This window comes from Ictalurus furcatus, chromosome 2 (assembly GCF_023375685.1).
Source record: "Ictalurus furcatus strain D&B chromosome 2, Billie_1.0, whole genome shotgun sequence".
Taxonomy (NCBI): Eukaryota; Metazoa; Chordata; class Actinopteri; order Siluriformes; family Ictaluridae; genus Ictalurus; species Ictalurus furcatus.
This window is the reverse complement of record NC_071256.1, coordinates 31,809,072-31,827,098: the sequence shown is the minus strand read 5'-3', so window position 1 is coordinate 31,827,098 and position 18,027 is coordinate 31,809,072. Positions and strand designations below refer to the sequence as shown.

General features: G+C 36.6%; 1 protein-coding gene across 1 annotated transcript in view; it reads right to left on the bottom strand.

Moving 5' to 3' along the window:
• crhr1 (corticotropin releasing hormone receptor 1) overlaps positions 1-18,027 on the bottom strand; it is a 170,228-nt gene that overhangs the window by 67,348 nt on the left and 84,853 nt on the right. The window contains exon 5 of the mRNA XM_053614612.1: positions 16,968-17,053. Coding sequence (XP_053470587.1) covers positions 16,968-17,053 — 86 coding nt within the window. The remainder of the gene's footprint in view (positions 1-16,967; positions 17,054-18,027) is intronic.

Here is an 18,027-nt window from a genome sequence, read left to right as displayed (position 1 = left end):
TCAGTTCTATGTGCATAATGCAGGTGATAAATTGGAAATGTGCAAAAGAAAAAGTTGTTTTCAATACTTTTAAAATAAAAATGCTTTACATAATGATCAAATGACAACTCTTTCAATGAAGCCCAAATTCATTCAGAATAACTTATATTTCATGGTAAATTGGTAACGATTCCTAAGCATTTTTATTAACTCTAATAATGCCTCATACAACTATAATAATGTGCTACAAGTAACCCCTTGATAACAAAGCATACATCCAAATCAACAAAGGAACAGCTTAACTAAAAGATCAATGATTTTGAATGACCTAGCCAGAGCCCAGACCTGAATCCAACTAAAAATCTGGGGAGTGAAGCCTGAAGCAGGGTGTGCACAAGAGATTCCCTTATAAACTGACGGATCTAGAATATTTTTGCAAGAAAGTGTAAGAAGTCAAGATGTGCCATGCTGATAAACTCTTAGCCAAAAAGACTGAGTGGTGTAATAAAATCAAATGGTGTTTCAGCAATGTATTAGTTTAGGGGTGTGTACACTTATGCAACTAGTTTATTATAAGTTTTTTATTTTTCCACATAAAATGCATGACGATTGTAAGCAACCTCTGATTATTTGGCCAGCTGGATTTTATGCAAAAGGTGTCTCCCAGTGTTTTGAAAAGTTCACAATTTTTTTGAGTCATAGTGTTTTGAAACTCTCAAATTTCTTTGCGGGCACATGCTTTGTGTACTGGAAAATGAGCTCACTTATCATCTGCCCTGTGGTCCTACACAAATGACATTCTTGGATCCGAGGGAGCATATGCCGATCACGTAATGAACAGGTTTGTATGTGCATGTGGGAGACACAGGGGCCAGCACCCCCTCCATGTGCCTCTATGCTGTGAACTCCTGCTGCACAAATACGTCACCTGTTTCCTGTGGCTCTTGCAAAAGCAGATCCCTGAGGTGGACCCTGCTGGTGTTTTTGGAGTGTATGTGGCATGACAGTGCCTTCAGCCGAGAAAGCTATTGTTTAATTGTGTGGACCTCTGTAAAAGGTCAATAAATTTCCAACTGGTAAAGTTAAAAAATAGCTGCACAACTGCCAATTTAGAAACACCCCCAAAAAACAACAACACAAAACTTAGCTTTAATCATAGACAAAAATCTAAGATCAGAATATGTATATGTGAATTAGGATGTAACCGAATATGAATACATTATTATTGGAATACTGCAGTACCCTGACCTAAATACTGCCTTAGGGCACATACAGATTAGGTTTAGTGTTCTTGTACAAGAAAATTCACAGTACAAATGATACATTTCTGTTGTGAGGTTGAAGAGGTGCTACATCATAAAGACGTTAAATCGTTCAGGCAGGAGAAAACATGAAGAGTGGAAAAACGGGTGCACAAGATTCAACAAACTACGGGCTACTTTGACATGACTAGCATTTAACCATTCTGCATTTTTTTTTTCGGTGTCATGTTTAAGGATGCTACAACACATACAGTACACTATATGGCCAAAAGAATGTGAACATTTTTACATACCATCACACCAAGATGTGCTTGTTGAATATGCATTATGAAAACCATGGGTATTAATATGGAGTTGGTCCCCTCTTTGCTGCTCTAACAGCCTCCACGCTTCTGGGAAGGGTTTCCACTAGATTTTGGAGTGTGGCTGTGGGGATTTACCCATTCATCTACAAGAGCATTAGTGAAATCAGGTACTGATGTTCGGTGAAGAGGCCTGGAGTGCAGTCTGCATTCCAAATCATCCCAAAGGTGGTCAGTGGGGTTGAAGTCAGGGCTCTGTGCAGGCCACTTGAGTTCTTTCACTCCATCCTTGGCACACTATGTATTCATGGAGTTGGCTTTGTGCATAAAGGCATTTTCATGCTGGACCAGGTTTTGGCCTCTTAATTCCATTGAATGGAAATTGTATTGTAATGCTACACCATGCAACAGACATTCTAGACATTCTTGTGTGCTTCCAATGTTGTGGCAACAGTTTGGCATAGAACCACATGTTGTTGTGATGGTTAGGTGTACACAAACCTTTGGCCATACAGTGTTTGCTCATCTTATTAGTTGCACTTTTTCACGCAAAGCCAAGGCATCAAATTCAACGCCCAAGGATGTGTTGCCTATAGCCAAAGCAGTACAGCCATCTCCTTAGAAAAACAATGACATCACTTGTGCAAAGCAGTTTTGCCACTGATCAGCTGTAGGTGTCCTTACTGACTTCAAATAGAAAACCCTATTTCTACCATATCACTATACAAACTGGTCTAAAATTCACAAAATATATCCACACAAACCATGCGCTGTGTGTTGGGCAGCATATCTTAGCTTGGGTCTACAAAAATGTATTAATACATTTTAAAAACAGTAACACGTACATTCATTGGGCCTTGTTTATCAAGCTGAATGCAAACAGATTTATTCGTAAATTATTAGTACGGGCGTTTACGCAAGAAATTTGGTATTCATGAAAATCCTGTAGCTTTGGGAAAAACAGTCGTATCCTATTCATGCTCCTGGGTGTGTGTAAATCAAATCATATAATTTGTGTGGATTAGTGCACTGTTTTATATAGAGTACATGGAATATACAGATATTTAAAGCAGTAAACCGATATATACATATACAGATACAGCCACAGTATGAGTCACACTAGGACAATTTAGATCTTCTAGGCTCTTACTGGGAATATGCAAACTTAAATATGCCTTTGATCAATATCATAGTGTCATGTGCAAATTCTTGCTTGAGAAAAACACTCTTTTATGCCAGCAGGCCTCAAAGAGTGAGTGATGGAAATGACACTTATCAGTGAAAGAGATGTCCTGCATCAATTATCTTAAATACTCTGTATGTCCTTTCATCTTACAGACAGCTGCCTAAGGCAAAGATTAAACATGTGTCTGAGTCACTCTAACACTAGCAGAATCTTGCTGTGTGAAATAAGAGAACTTAAACACATGCCACTGTCGACTGAAGCAATAGAGAATTAAAGGGACAATAAACACATGAGGCTGTCAGTATGAAACATGACATACTGAAAGAGAGGAAGACTGTGGATGTGTTGTTGCACTCTCTAAGTTTCCTGGGAACAAAAGCACAGGTACTTAGTGTGGTACTTGTGTGTGGTACTTAGTGTGACATTTAGTGTGGTACTTGAATGGTCTATATTAACTCGTGATTTCAATGATCTAAGTTGTTGAGGTAATGGACAGTGAGCTGTTAAAGCCACACCAAGCAAGGTAGACATACACGCTCCTGTAGACATTGTTATACACTCACTGTTCACTTTATTAGGAACATCTTTACACCTGCACATTTATGCATTTATCTAATCAGTCAATTATGTGGCAGCAGCACAATGCAAAACAAAATAATAAAAAAAATCACACAGGTCAAGAACTTCAGTTCATATGCTCATCAAACATCAGAATAAAGAAAAAGTGTGATCTCAGTGACTTTAATTGTGGCATGGATATTGGTAAATTGCTGATCTCCTGGGATTTTCACACAAAACAGTCTCTAGAGTTTACACAAAACGATACAAAAAACAAAAAAACATTGTGTGAGTGAAAGTCTGTGGAAACGCCGTGTTGGTAAGAGAGGTCAGAATAAAATGACCAGATTGGTTAGAAATGCCAGGAAGGACAAAGTAACTCAAATGACCACTCTTTACAACAATGGTGAGCAGAAAAACATCTCAGCATGCACAAAACATTGAAGCTTGCAGTGGATGGGTTACGGAAGCAAAAATACCACATTGGGTTCCACTCCCATCAGCCAAGAACAGGAATCAAAGGCTATCATGGGTATAGACTCACCCCAACTGGACAGTTGTCCAGTGTCTGTGTTTCATGCTGTAAACCCTCTGCTCACAAGATGTTTTCCTGTACTTTTCACACCATTCTTTTATAAACTGTAAGAAGGGCATACTTTACAGTAGTCCCAACCTGTCCATATTTATTTGGAAATGCTAGTATATCAAATGTAAACAGTAAGTATACGTACACCTAAAATGTATTTCTCTCTGATTATTATGAGACACGGGTATACTTGTAGTAAACATGACTTTCGTCATGTCAAATCCAACAAAATTGGAATTTTGCATGATTTGAATTTGGAAGCGTACACGTCCTACCTTCCTGACATTTTCTAACAATGTTTATTCTTCTGACAATTAATTTTACCATACTTACATGTTAGTCATTCAGGCCTGACGTGGTTGCACCAATCCAATATCCTAAATGAAGCCAAGCTAACTTACACACTTCATCATGTTACTACCATTTAAAAAAGTTAAAACTCAGTCCATGCTACTATCTTTACAAGCTTTTCAATCTTTGCTTCTATTCTCTCACCTGGGGTCACACTTAATCCAGCATTGCATTAGCACCATGTCACTTTAGGAGATGGCTAGATCGCACTGGGCCCATTGTCATTGCTGTTGCCTTACCGTAATCCTTGAGAGGGCATCAACCTTAGCATGTGTGAAAGTGCTTTTTTGTGTTTGGACAGCTCATGGGATTGGCAAAACAATTTTAGTGCTCACATGACCTGAGAAATAGAATAAGCAACAAAGGGGTATAAAGAGTACCAAACCTGTAAAAAAGGTTTCTATAACCAGAAAGCCTGAAATTCTTGTTCACAAACTTCCTAACAATATATTATCAAAGAATTTATAGCAACTACAGTTCCTTTTAATAAATAAATAAATAATAAATATATATATTTTTTTTTAGGGTAGATAGAAATTCTTTTTTCATAAAATAGGAAGACTCCAGGGAAAACAAAAAGCAGCTGGTTGGAGAAAAACATTTAAAAAGATTGTAGGGTGTAATTAAATAAGGAATCAAACACCTCAGGGCATGCTTTTATAGAAAAATAATCAATAACCGGGTGGCATGATGCTGCCTGATGCAAAGCAGAGTTACTGTCAGCACCCCGAAGTTTTCCATTAACATTACACCCTCAAGAACAACACATCATACGTTTTATCCATTTATAGTTATGCATAACGTGGTGGACTGTCTGTCAGAGAAGTCAGTTCTTGTTGTAACTTGTGTTGTAGAAGCTATAAACGGTTGTTCCCTCACCAGCCTCTCTCATTTTCTCTCTCTTTAAGTTAATAAGACCAAAAAAAAAAAATTATTCCGCTTGCCATGTTACCAAGAAACCAGGAAGTATAAAGACTCTCCTATATGAGAAAACGTAAAATGATCAACTCTTGAATGCTGACACTGGAGACTAAATTCTAAATAAAACTTCCTTTCACGGAAACTTTAATATAAACCTGTGATTTGTCTTGCAGCTACAACTACTGTCAGAGCTGCTTAAAATTAATCGACACCTCCTGACCAATCAGAGTGGACTCATTACTCAAGTGAAAAACTCTTTAAACAAACAAACAAGCAAACAAAAATACTCCCTCAGCTGAAACTGAAGAGGAAGTGAAGGAGCACAAACCAATCGATGGCCTGGTTATTTGTGCAATTGGATCAGGAGCACAGCTGTGACATACATTATCTTCTCATGCAGTAAAACAGCATTCAGATAAAACATAATGCATGTTGAAATAACTCTCAAACTATATTTGGATGCTAAAATACATTCTGACAGCTTTAGTCAGAACATTTTTTTCAATAGCTCGGTATTTTGCACGGGTTTCATGCTAGAAGAATGACATTTCAGCTCAGACACTATCTGTGAAGGTTTTCTCAGTTCCATCAAGCATGAGAAATGTGCAGATTTATTATTCTTGATACCTGTTACATATTTTTCACTGACAGGGTGCAAGTGCAAATGCTGTAGTTGGTGTTTATTCACAGATCCAGTTATAAAAAAAAAACAAAACAAGGCCAATGTTTCTACCAGTTCCCCCAAGCCAATCAATATTCTGCCATTCAAAGTCAAATCCTTAAGTGTTCATTTGCACAACACAAATAGAGCTCAATCATAATAGAAGATGACTTGGCGACAGATACATGTTTTTTTTTGTTGTTGTTGTTGCTAGTGTATTCTGAGAATAAAGCTGTTCAAAGCAAGTTGTACAAGTTCTCTGATTTGATTTTTCACAGCTGCCAGCAAAACATTTAGTTACCTAATATAGTGTATTTTGTCGCCAATAATACCTGCAATTTTTATGTCAGATTTTCTGATAGTATAAAAATAATAACTGCACACATTTTAACTCAGGTTCTGAGAACATATTTTAGCCTCCAAAGACAAATCCTAAAGATATCGCCATGGACAATATGAGAAACACATTTTTATTGCTTTTAACTGGGTAGAAAAAGAAGAAAACCTTTATCGTCATGAATACAAGTACAGTATAGTCAATTTCATTTTTCCTTCATAGATCCAAGCTTGTTAGTAAGGTCAGTGCACAGGATCAAAGAGTGGCTTAAGGGTCTTATTCAAGGGCGTAACATTGGAAGCTTGGCAGTGTCGAACTGAACTCAAACTCACAGCATTTTGGTGAGTAGCCTAGAGCCATTACTCTGCCAATTTGAAGTTTCAGCTCAAAATATTGAATTTCTCATTCTTAATGTGATATAAACTTGCTCTAATATCTTGTATGCCAACTCTTGTGCCTCTTTCCTTTGAGCAGATTTTAGATCACAGTAGTGATATTCGCCTCAATTCGCCAGTAATATATGTTTTGGGGTATGTAGTGGCTTTGTTGTGCTAAAACCTGGAACTGATTTGGGAATAAATGCCATGAATCTACACAAATTAGGCAATATAATATATTTTCCAAAATGATAAATAAAAACCATAATAAATAAATAAATAAATAAATTTTAAAAAATTGTGATCGTATAAGTATTTACCCGCATTGCTGTGAAACCTAAATTAGTTCAGAAGCTACATAATTAGTTAAATGTACACTGAAAAAAATGTGTAATTTAAAAACTCATTGAATTTACTCCACTCAAACCCATACATTGGTTCCATGTGAGTGAATTGAGTTACATTGACACAATTCGTTTTCATATATCCAATATGATTTCATCATGTATTTTTAAAGCTGAATCAAATCAAACTCCACACTCTCACCTGAGCTGAAGATCAAACCTATTTTACTGATGTCCTGCAACAGTATCATTACTACTGCACTATTCTCTTGCACATTTTAATTGTGCTCATTTAATACTATAGTTAAGAGTTCCCATCAGTGCCAACGTCACCTTGTAGGATTTCATAATGTAACTGGTTCAATCTAGTTTCATTTAAATTCAACTTAGTATAAGCAATGAAATCACGTTTTGAATAGAACCTTAATATTTTATATAAACTAGAAGTAACATGTTCTCTTAAATCTGATCTACCACATATTCCATTCTTTTTTTGTTTTTCAGTGTAGTCGACCTTTTTCACGATTAAAGTGCTATGTGATCTCAAAAAGAATACACGCGTTTCTGGAAGTCTCCAGAGTTTGTTAGAGATCATATCTAATCAAACAACATCAGGAAGGCCAAGGGCATGTCGAAATATTTCTGGGACAAAGTTCTGGAAAAGTACCAATAATGGTTTGGGTATAAAAAAAAAGCCTGAAATTTGAACATCCTGTTGAGCACCATTTAATCCATTACTAAGAAATGGAAACAATATGGCATGACTGCGACTGACTGGATGGCCTACAGGAGGCCATCCAACAACAATCCATTAGTTAGAAAAGCAACCACGAGCCTAAATGTGAAGGAACTGTAGAGATCCACACCTCAGAGCTTTTCACAGGACAACCATAGCATCCACTTTGATATTAAGGGCTATTTTGTGTAAAATTCATGACATACAGTATATTCCCAGTTAAGTCCATTTCAGTTCTAGATTGAATGCTAGAAAATGCTAGTTCTAGAAAATGCCAAGGAGTTGTGAAACCGTATACACGGCAATCTACATGCCACTTGTAATGTATTGTTTACTGTAGTCTGTTACTGTAGACAAATAGTAAACAGAGATACATTTTCCTTTTAATCCTCCATGAAACCATGGTAGATGCAAACAAATGGACTCATCTATAAGTAGTTTGTCTGGCTGGAAAATTTGAATCATTGTGTCTACTATGTATTTTATTTGGTCATTTTCTGCCCATTCTCTATAAGCATATCAATAATTACAGAAACTTTAGTTGTTTGAATTGTAATGGCATTGGCCTTAAAGCCACTGACATCATCGTTATTGGTTCCAGACTAGCTACACTTTGGTGACAGCATAAATCAGATGGGCTGAGAACCACTTTTTTTTTAAGGGGAAACAGGAACGGTTCCAGATTACATAAACAATTTGTAGGTACAAAAGTGCTATGTCTGTACCTATTCAGTAGGCAATCATAAGTGCCTCATAGTACACCTCCTTTCAACTAGGAAACTACTTTTAGTTAAGTTCCCCTGAACAGAACCCATGCAGTGGTGCCTCTTGACTAAAGCACGAACACTGTAGCGCAAGCACATGAACATCCTTGGAATCATATGTGCCAGTGTTGACAGTCTTACTTCATAGTACTGAATAACCAAGTTTATTCTAATTCAATATACAAAATGCGAAACAAAAAGCCTGAAATGAATTCCTGCGTGCCTAATGTAGTAAACAAAATCTACAATTGTCCTGCAGCTGAGTTGTAGATAGTTCCCAAGCTTTGAAATTATTGTGTATTCATGCAGTGCCTTCGTACAGATTTGTAGCCATGAGATCACAGCTAGCATTTGTTTATTAAAGGGTTGCATGACAGATTTTAAAAAGTCATTAATCAACATTTTCCCTGATCTTTTCAAGCACCTAAAAAGCAGTTTGTATTCATTAACAGATCATTACTACTTGAAATAACAAATAAAAAACCTTTTTTTTTGCAAGTTTGAGTAATTTTTACCACTGTGAAATACCAGCATAATCCAGGTTGTACATACTGTAATGCAATACATTGAGGTTTGGGCAATTATATGGACCAATAATAAATTCATTAGTAGTCACACAGGGCAAGTGGAAGCTCCAGTGTTCTGCCCAGTCCTATGTTTTGGTTTTCAGGAAATCTGACCATGGTAAAAATGGGTAGCTAATGATGAGCTAGTCAGCTACTTAAGTGCATTAATGTTAGGGGTGGAATGACAGTAAGATCTGGATCTGGAAAAGGCAATGATTAAAATGGATCAAGATTACAATAATAAAATCTAATATTATAAAAAAGGACATACAAGAGGTACAGTGCCCTCTGAAACTACTGGAACGGCAAGGTCAATTAAATTGCTTTTGCTGTAGACTGAAGACATTTGGGTTTGTGATCAAAAGATGGATATGAGAAGATAGTTTAGAATTTCAAGTTCTATTTCCTAGTATTTATATATAGAAGTGTTAAACATAGAACATTTTGTATCAGAACCACAATTTGTAGGTGAGCAAAAAAACAAAATAACAGTCAATGGCATCACCAACAACCTCCCCAGGGCAGGGATGAAGGTATCACAATCGACCTTTCGAAGAAGACTTCAAGAGCAGAAATATAGAGGCCATGCCTGAAAAAGCAAACCACTCATCAGCAGTAAGAATCGGAAAGCCAGATTGAAATTTGCAAAGAAATACAGAGACAAACCACAAAAGTTCTGGAACCAAGATTAACCTCTACTAAAGTGATGGAGAGGCCAAAGTGTGGAGAAAGAAAGGATCTACTCATGATCCAAAACATACGAGCTCATCAGTCAAGCATGGTGGAGGTAATGTCATGGCTTGGGCTTGCATGGCTGCTTCTGGAACAGGTTCACTAATCTTTATTGATGATGTAACTCATGATGGTAGCAGCAGAATGAATTCAGAAGTTTACAGGAACATTTTGTCTGCTAATTTATAGAGAAATACATCCAAATTAATTGAGAGAAACTTTATCATGCAGCAAGACAATGATCCAAAGCACACTACCAACTCAATAAAGGACTTTTTGGAAAAGTGGAAGGTTTTAGACTAGCCAAGTCCATCACCAGACCTTAACCAAATTGATAAGCATTTCACTTCCTGAAGTGGAGACTGAAGAGAGAAAGCCCCCAAAATAAACAACTGAAATAAGCTGCAGTAAAAACCTGGAAAAGCATCACATTGGCTTATGAATTGAAATCACATTGTATCATATCATGGCAGATTCAGTGGTATTGTCAAATATCCAATTGTTGCTTTAAGTATTGAAATTGTATTGTGTTGTGTGGAAGCCTGAGGTTCCATCTGTAATTTAAACAGTGTCAGGCTAGCGCCGATAGCAGAGTGGGACTACAGAACCCATCAGCCACTGCACACCACATGTTCACGTTACGCACCAAAGCACAACGAGCACTTGTACTGAGGTCATGTTTGTATAGCACTCAATGTCTAGCAGCTGTTGAAAGTAGCATCTTTGCTGATTGTCTCATCCATGCCATGTTCATCTTAATCCCATCTTGTCTAGTTTGTGTTTATGTTACATAGTCTTAGTCTTTGTTCACATGTGTTTCACTATAAATAAAATACTCTGGACTTGCATACATTTCCAAACCATCCGTGACATACAGATAAAAGAAAAGAACAGTATTCCTATGGAGATGATTGTGTTTCCATAGACCTTACCCTCTCCTCATGAAGTGATTATTTATGTTTGCGACCTTGACACAAAGTCCCCAAGTAGTTGGCGACCATTTTGTTTGAGATATTTTTTGTATTCACATCACAATTAAAAAAATATTATATGAGTCTGGCCAGTGTCTTTACTTTCTCTCCATGTGTTTAACCGTGAGGTGATAAAACAACAAGAAGTAGTCTTTCTCTACTCCTCTGCAAATGATAAAGAATTAGCCTGGACACATAATCTGCTCTGAAATAATGACAATAGTGATTCATTTCTTTTTATTTTTTATTTTTTATTTACCCTAGAGTGCTGATCTAATTCTTCTTATGTTCTTCAGGACACCTGAGCAGAGTTTTTTTTCCATCAGCATATAAATGTTTTTTGTTGGTTTTTTTTTTTTTAAAATGTGCTGTCTATTTATTTAATACATTTGTTTATTCAAATAATAATAAAAAAAACAGCAAAATTTGTATGTTTATAAGAAGATACATCACAGAAATATACATTGATAGGTTTCCATACTGGAGAAAATTTCGAGAACAGAAACAGACAAAAATAACCTAGCTGATTCTCCAGGGACAAGCTGGGACACAGCCATGCAATCAGTTCACCCATTTCGGCAGAGGGGAACATTTTCCAAATATTATTTTGCTCTGGTGAAGGGAAAAGTGAAAGAGGATTTACTGCCTTTTCCTCCTCATATGAGAATGTGTATGCAAGCAAACATACTATTAGTTCTTAGTTTCTGGACCAAAATCTGACACCAGCCTTTTGTAAATCACTCAAAAAAGCATCTACAGTATGTATGTAAGCCTATACTGCCTTTGATTATAATTCTCTCATAAATAGCATCTGAATGTTCAAAATAGATTATTAATGTATGTTATGTAGCATTAGTTAATATTTTAGGTTGGATCTGGCAAAATGCTCATAATTGAATTAAGGTTGCCTGGGATTTTGCAATAATGCTTCATTTCTGTTATTCTAGAGCCTATCCCAGAGGACTTAGGGCACACGTGACTTTGGACACCCTGGACAGGGTGCCAACCCAGCTCAGGGCACAATCACACACTCACACACTACAGACAATTTGGAAATGCAAATCAGCCTACAATGTATGTTTTTGGACTGGGGGAGGAAACCGGAGTTCCCAGAGGGAACCACCAAAGCACGGGGAGAACATGAAAACTGTGCACGCAGGGCAGAGGCAGGAATCGAGCCTCCAACCCTAGAGGTGCGAGGAAAACATGCTAACCACTAAGTTCATTACCATTCGTAATCCAACACAGTTAGACCACTAAGTTTATTGCCATTTGTAATCCAACACCCCTGGCTCAACTAATAAAGTGCCTAATAAATTACTGTTGATTTGAATCAGCCACATGATTCAAATGAATAGACAGAGGAAACAGCAAAGTGTGGAGTGCATTAATGACCAATGCCTCAACAGCATTCCCATCAACAATGTGGCTCTAATTCAGAATGATTCACCTAAAATAGTGTTCAGGAACCAGAATGCGGATGGGAATTAGCTGAGAAGTAGCTTAGCATTGATCCAGATATTTTGTTTTAGACATTTTCCAAGTATTTCTATTTAGACTGAAAAGTTTTAAGCAACTGTTTAAAAACACACAAAGAATAATGTAACATAAGTGTTGATTCATTTTCTATAACAGCATCCCTGAAAGTAGTGCTGGTTACAAAACCAATCACAGGTTTATATTAATGTGCTCCTCTAACAAGTTATGGCTTCTATTGTAACAGCTTATTCATAGGGACTTGTATGGTGGACGATCCATTATATTATAAATTTAAGGCTAATAATAAATAGATTAAAAAAAAACAAACAAGAAGAATATATATTTGTATAATTGTAATCGATTATGTATATACACTATACTGACCATCACACCCGTACAGTGGCAAGAAAAAGTATGTGTTAATGTAATGGGGGGGGGTCAACCAATTATTAATTCTAAGGGTTCACTTACTTTTTCCACTGCCATTTTGAATATTGAATGAGTGTGTTCAATAAAGACATGAGGGATCAGAATTTTTTTTTTTGTGTTATTATTTGAGACACATAATATTTGTCAATACCCTTGACTTAGATGAAGATCAGATCACATTTTATGACAAATTTATGCAGAAAACCATGAAATTCCAAAAGGTGCACATACTTTTTCTTGCCACTGTATGTGCTTGTTCCAGTCCAGATTTATTCCTTTTGCTGTTATAATAACCTCCACTCTTCTGGAAAGGCTTTCCACTAGATTTTTAGAGCGTGGCTGTGGGGATTTGCCTATTTATCCTCAAGAGCATTAGTGAGGTCAGGCACTGATGTTGGGTGAGGAGGACTGGGGTGTATTCAGCATTTTGGTTCATCCCAAAGGTGTTCAGTGGGGTTGAGGTCAGGACTCTGTGCAGGACACTTGAGTTCTTATACTCTGACCGTGGCAAACCATGTCTTCATGCAGCTCATTTTCTGCACAGAGGCATTGTCATGCTTGAACATGTTTGCTCCAGTAAAGGGAAATTTACTTCTACAATATGCAAAGACATTCTGTGCAGTTGTTTGCTTCCAATGTTATGGCAACAGTTTGAGGAAGAACTACATATGGGTCTGAAGGTCAAGTGTCCACATCCTTTTTTCCATATTGTGTAGTTATTGTGTCACTTTCTGTTAGGACACATGGGCTTATGGAAGAAGTCTCCAGTGTCAGAGCTTTGTAAAATCAGTAGGTTTTCCAGTACGAGAAAGTCTCCAGAAAAGGGGACTTTCCAGTTTCTTGACAAAATGACAAGCTGAGTTTTTCTTTTTGGTCTTTCTGCTATATTTTTGCTATAACATAATGTATGTGGTAACTTGTTTCATGGATGTTTGACAATTTAAATGTAACTAAAACAGATAAAAAGTATGACATGTCAATCTTTAATTGAAAAAGTCATGCTTTTAATGTCTGTTATAAGAGGAATATCACAGCATGCCATCATGATTATTTTCCTATAACAGCATGTCTCATTGTGCTTTATCCCTTTCATAATACATTTATCACTGAACAGTAGTTTTGAAAAAAAAAATCTTTAGCCATTATTCTTGTTATAAGCCAAAGGAAATAAAAAACAATTTAATCACCAACCATGATGTGGAACTGACTGTTTAAGTGTAGCACCAGCATATACAAGCTATCATAAAATGCTTGATACTTTTGTATGGGAGATCTACAGTTTCACAGTCACTAGTTTCTGCACCTTTGCTACTAATATATTCATCTAAATTATCATCACATGAAAGCCATGCACAATGGGAAGTTAAGGTTGACATGCATCTTGCATGCTAAGGGCTGAGATCACATTTTATACATATTCAATAAAGCCTGAAACAACAGCTCATACACAACATAAAACACAAATAAAACCCCTTATACTAGTTAATTAAGTAAACAGGAACCAGATATGTCTTACTGTGCCCGTGGTGATGGAGCAAGATGAAACATGTGAAGAAAAAAAACGTTTGCTCAACTAGTTAGTAGCAGAAGGTAGTCTACTGTAGTCTAAAATAGACTCAGATGGAAATAAAAGTGCTGTAGATGTTTATCTTTGATGCACTGCAAGATGATGTAAAATGCGAGGCCCGGCTGGTGTGTGGACAATTAAGTGAGCATTTTGTGCTCTGCAGCAGTATTGGGGAAGAGGACTCAGTGATCTATAATGCCGTTTCAGCAAAAATTCCTTTTGTATTATTGCTCTCAAACTTTCTTATATAGGAAAGCTGGAGAGATTGCTTGAAATTCACTGCTCCAAAATACTCAGCATTTGTTGTGTGGGAAGAAAAAAGGACACGATTTTGCAAACAATCCCAGAAATTAGATGATGAAAACCCAATAGGTATGTGTAATGGCCTACTACACAGAGTTAATGGCAGTTGAAGCCTACCCTCTTGCTATATAACTGTCAGTGTATGCATTATTGGACCCTGCCCAATCTAATACTGCGGATGCTGAATGGTTTCTCGGTTTAAGAGCCTCCCTAAAGACAGCCTCGTGCTGTGCCTGCTTAAATGCTCACGTTGACAGTGGATAACCAAAGAGCAGATAGCAGAAAGTGGAGGACCTATACATCATTTATTTTCTCTTTTTACCACTCGTGTTACAATAGAGGACAGCTGATAAATCTTACAACCAAACAGTAGCTGTGCTGCATCTTCGCTTACAGATGGGTAATATATTTGCAATACTTTCTATAAGGCCCATATTCAAGAACCATTATAACTGTACTGTGCTGTACTGCGCATCATTTTTAACTTTTTACTCAGGTCAAATTTTGAGTAGCTATAAGTAGCTCTACTAGAAAATGTTATTTAAAAAAAAAACAACAGCTACTCAAAATTTGACCTGAGTAAATATGATAAGGATACCATAAGATACAGTGGCTGAGGCTACATCCACATTAATCCGGATAAACTTGAAAACGCATCTTTTTCCTCTATGTTTCGGTATTCCATCCACATTGAGACAACTTTTCTGTCCAGCGAAAACGGAGCTTTCTGAAAACGCTCTCCCAAGTGTATCTGAAAACGCCATTTTCATGTTGTAGTGTGGACAGAGAAAACAGAGATATTCAAAATCGACAACGTATTTTTAGTCCTGTGACCCATTCATGACAGTGGACGATGTTGTACTGCAGTTGCTGTGCCTGCTATCCAGTTTGATAGCTTTGTTAAAGATTAAGGTCACTTTGTACAACCTTCACATTCAGTTTTAAATAAACGCTTGACGGAAATGACGTAGGCCAAAGCGTCTTACGTTTTTCCGCATGCACAGTATAGGTATGTAAACGTTTTCAGACATTTCGGTGTGGACGAGCAATTTTTGGAAAACATTTGAAAATGCCAGTGTAGACGGAGAGCGTATTAAAACTAAGATCTATCCGGATTCATGTGGACGTAGCCATAATATGATATTTTTTTCAATATAGCAAAAATAAAACATGTGTGTCTTAGGTTTCCATTTTCACTTGATTAAAACGTTCAACATTATAATAGTACAAGAATTGAAAATGAACGATGACAGTGTTTGCGTGATCTGTATACTCTTAGCGCTTTTAGAATCTAACAAAATTAGATGTAACATGGCTAATTAAACATTAAGCCTTCTGGCCAAGTTTTTGCACGGTTGCCAGGTTTTGCTTTAACCGATTGAATTTTTTCCATCCCCCAATCTTGTTTCTTCAAAGCTATCACAATTATGTGTAAAAACTGTGATCCTGTCAACCCTGGTGGTGTGACTCTCAGGGAGGTGTATCTAAAGTCACACAGCTCTCTGGAGCTCAAATGTGCTTTTGAACCCTGGATTCTCGACTACACTGAGTAGTACGATGGCATTTTAGGGCCACTGTTTGAAAAAATAATAATACAAGATTTCGAGAATAAAGTCGGATTATTTTTGAGAAAAAAGTTTTAATATCTGATATTACAAATATAAGCTACAATATTTTGAGAATAAAGTTTTAATATATGGAGTAAAATGTAATATCTGATATTACAAAAAAACATATATTTCAAGAATAAAGTTGCAATAGTTTGAGAATAAAGTCACAATAAATGATAAAATGGTAGATAGCAGAGCAACGTTCGTGTGTTAAAATGAGGGACACTGAAGTTTTGGTGAAGTTATTTTCTTTTTTTTTGCTGAAGGAGAAATCACAGGCACTCATCATCTTCAAGGCTATCAGCGCTTACCACATGAAAGCCTTACAATTTTATTCTCAAAATTTTGATTCATTTTTCTTCATCACACATTATGACTTTTCCTCCAAACTTTTTGCTCAAAATCTTTATTTCTTTATTTTTTTAAACAGTGGAGTCTGATATCTGTTCCCAATCACTGCAGTGAAATTCTTAAACCTGGACTGAATCAACCAAGAAAAGCTGTCTTAATGCTTCAGAGGAAGACCGTGTGTATCTTTATGTTTTCATCTACATGATGTCAGTGCAGAAGCAATGGTACAGCTGTCTCATATGCTAATATGATTAGTCTGCTAGAATATTAGCATGTGATAATGGTATGCAAAGGAGAATTGTGTATGTTGTTAAAAACCCTGTAGCCTATCCTGATTTGATATAAAGAGGCAGATACTTTTTCAGAAGAGGGAGTGTGGGCTTCATTAAGTTTAAATGTTTATTACACCTCATGTAATATAAGTGGTATATTACAGGAAGAATAGCCTGCATTATTGCATCGTTAAACCCCTACTACTTAAAAGTAATTTGTTTGTACTTTTTTCCACCCCTTTAACAAATAATTATTTATTAACACTGGACTAAAGACCTGTATATTTGTGTGACAGTGGAACCCATTGTGCGCATAGCCTTACCTCTTCATTGAGAATTTCCTGACACTGAGAATAGTTCCCCTTCTTCGCCCATGTTCCATTGGCGAGGCATTCTCTGTAGACGTTATCTGCAAAAATCAAAAAGATAAAAGAAATTTTCCATAGTTAGCCATTTCTAGATTTGTGGCGGTACATGTCAGCAAGGAACAAACTGCTAGTATAATTCTGAAAACAACAAATACAACTTTTTTGTTTCAGTAATATGGACAGCATGTCGAAATCAATTCTGTTCAGTTTTATTTGTATAGTATTACAGCTTGATTGAAACATTTACAGTTAGATCCCTGATGAGCAGGCCATAAGGCAAGAGTGACAGAAAAAGTTCCTGAAACGACACGAGGAAGACACTTTGAGAGAAACCAGACTCCAAAGGGAAGCAGTACTCTTCTGGATGACACCCAGATTATAAATCAGTACAGTATAGATGTGGAGAAGAGTAAAGACAAACAGTATTAAGTGTGTTGAGGATGTTCAGTACTAGTCTATTATGAATAAAAGTCCTGGGATGAGCACAGGACAGTGTTTATGATAACAGCAGCAGCTCTTAGGTACAAATCTACAATATCCGGGTGAGATTATCCACTGAAGCAAGGGTGAGGCTTGGGATGAAACCTTTCTGGAAGTGTAAGTATTTAGGGTATTCATATGGGACTATGCAAGCAGCACAAGGTGATTCACAGAAATACAGAAATTTACCTTTTTACTACCTTTTTACATTTTTATTACACTCAGAACACAATATGTTTGACCAGAAGATAGTATGTCTAATATCGAGGTTAGACAGGACTGGTATCAGGCCAGCATACCAGCAAAAAAAAAAAAAAAAAAAAGACATTGGATAAGAATTTGATTAGGAAATGTTTACAGATAAAGAGACTTTATTGTATTTTTCTTTTGTTAGCATTGATTTTTATGATAGTCATGCTTTTTTTCCTTATTATATTTGCAATGTAAGTGATTTAACTGAATAAAAAACCTCTGGTTTTGTGTAAGTTGTGTTTTTGGCTGTATATGTTTTATATGTTACGTGCTTCAGTTAATA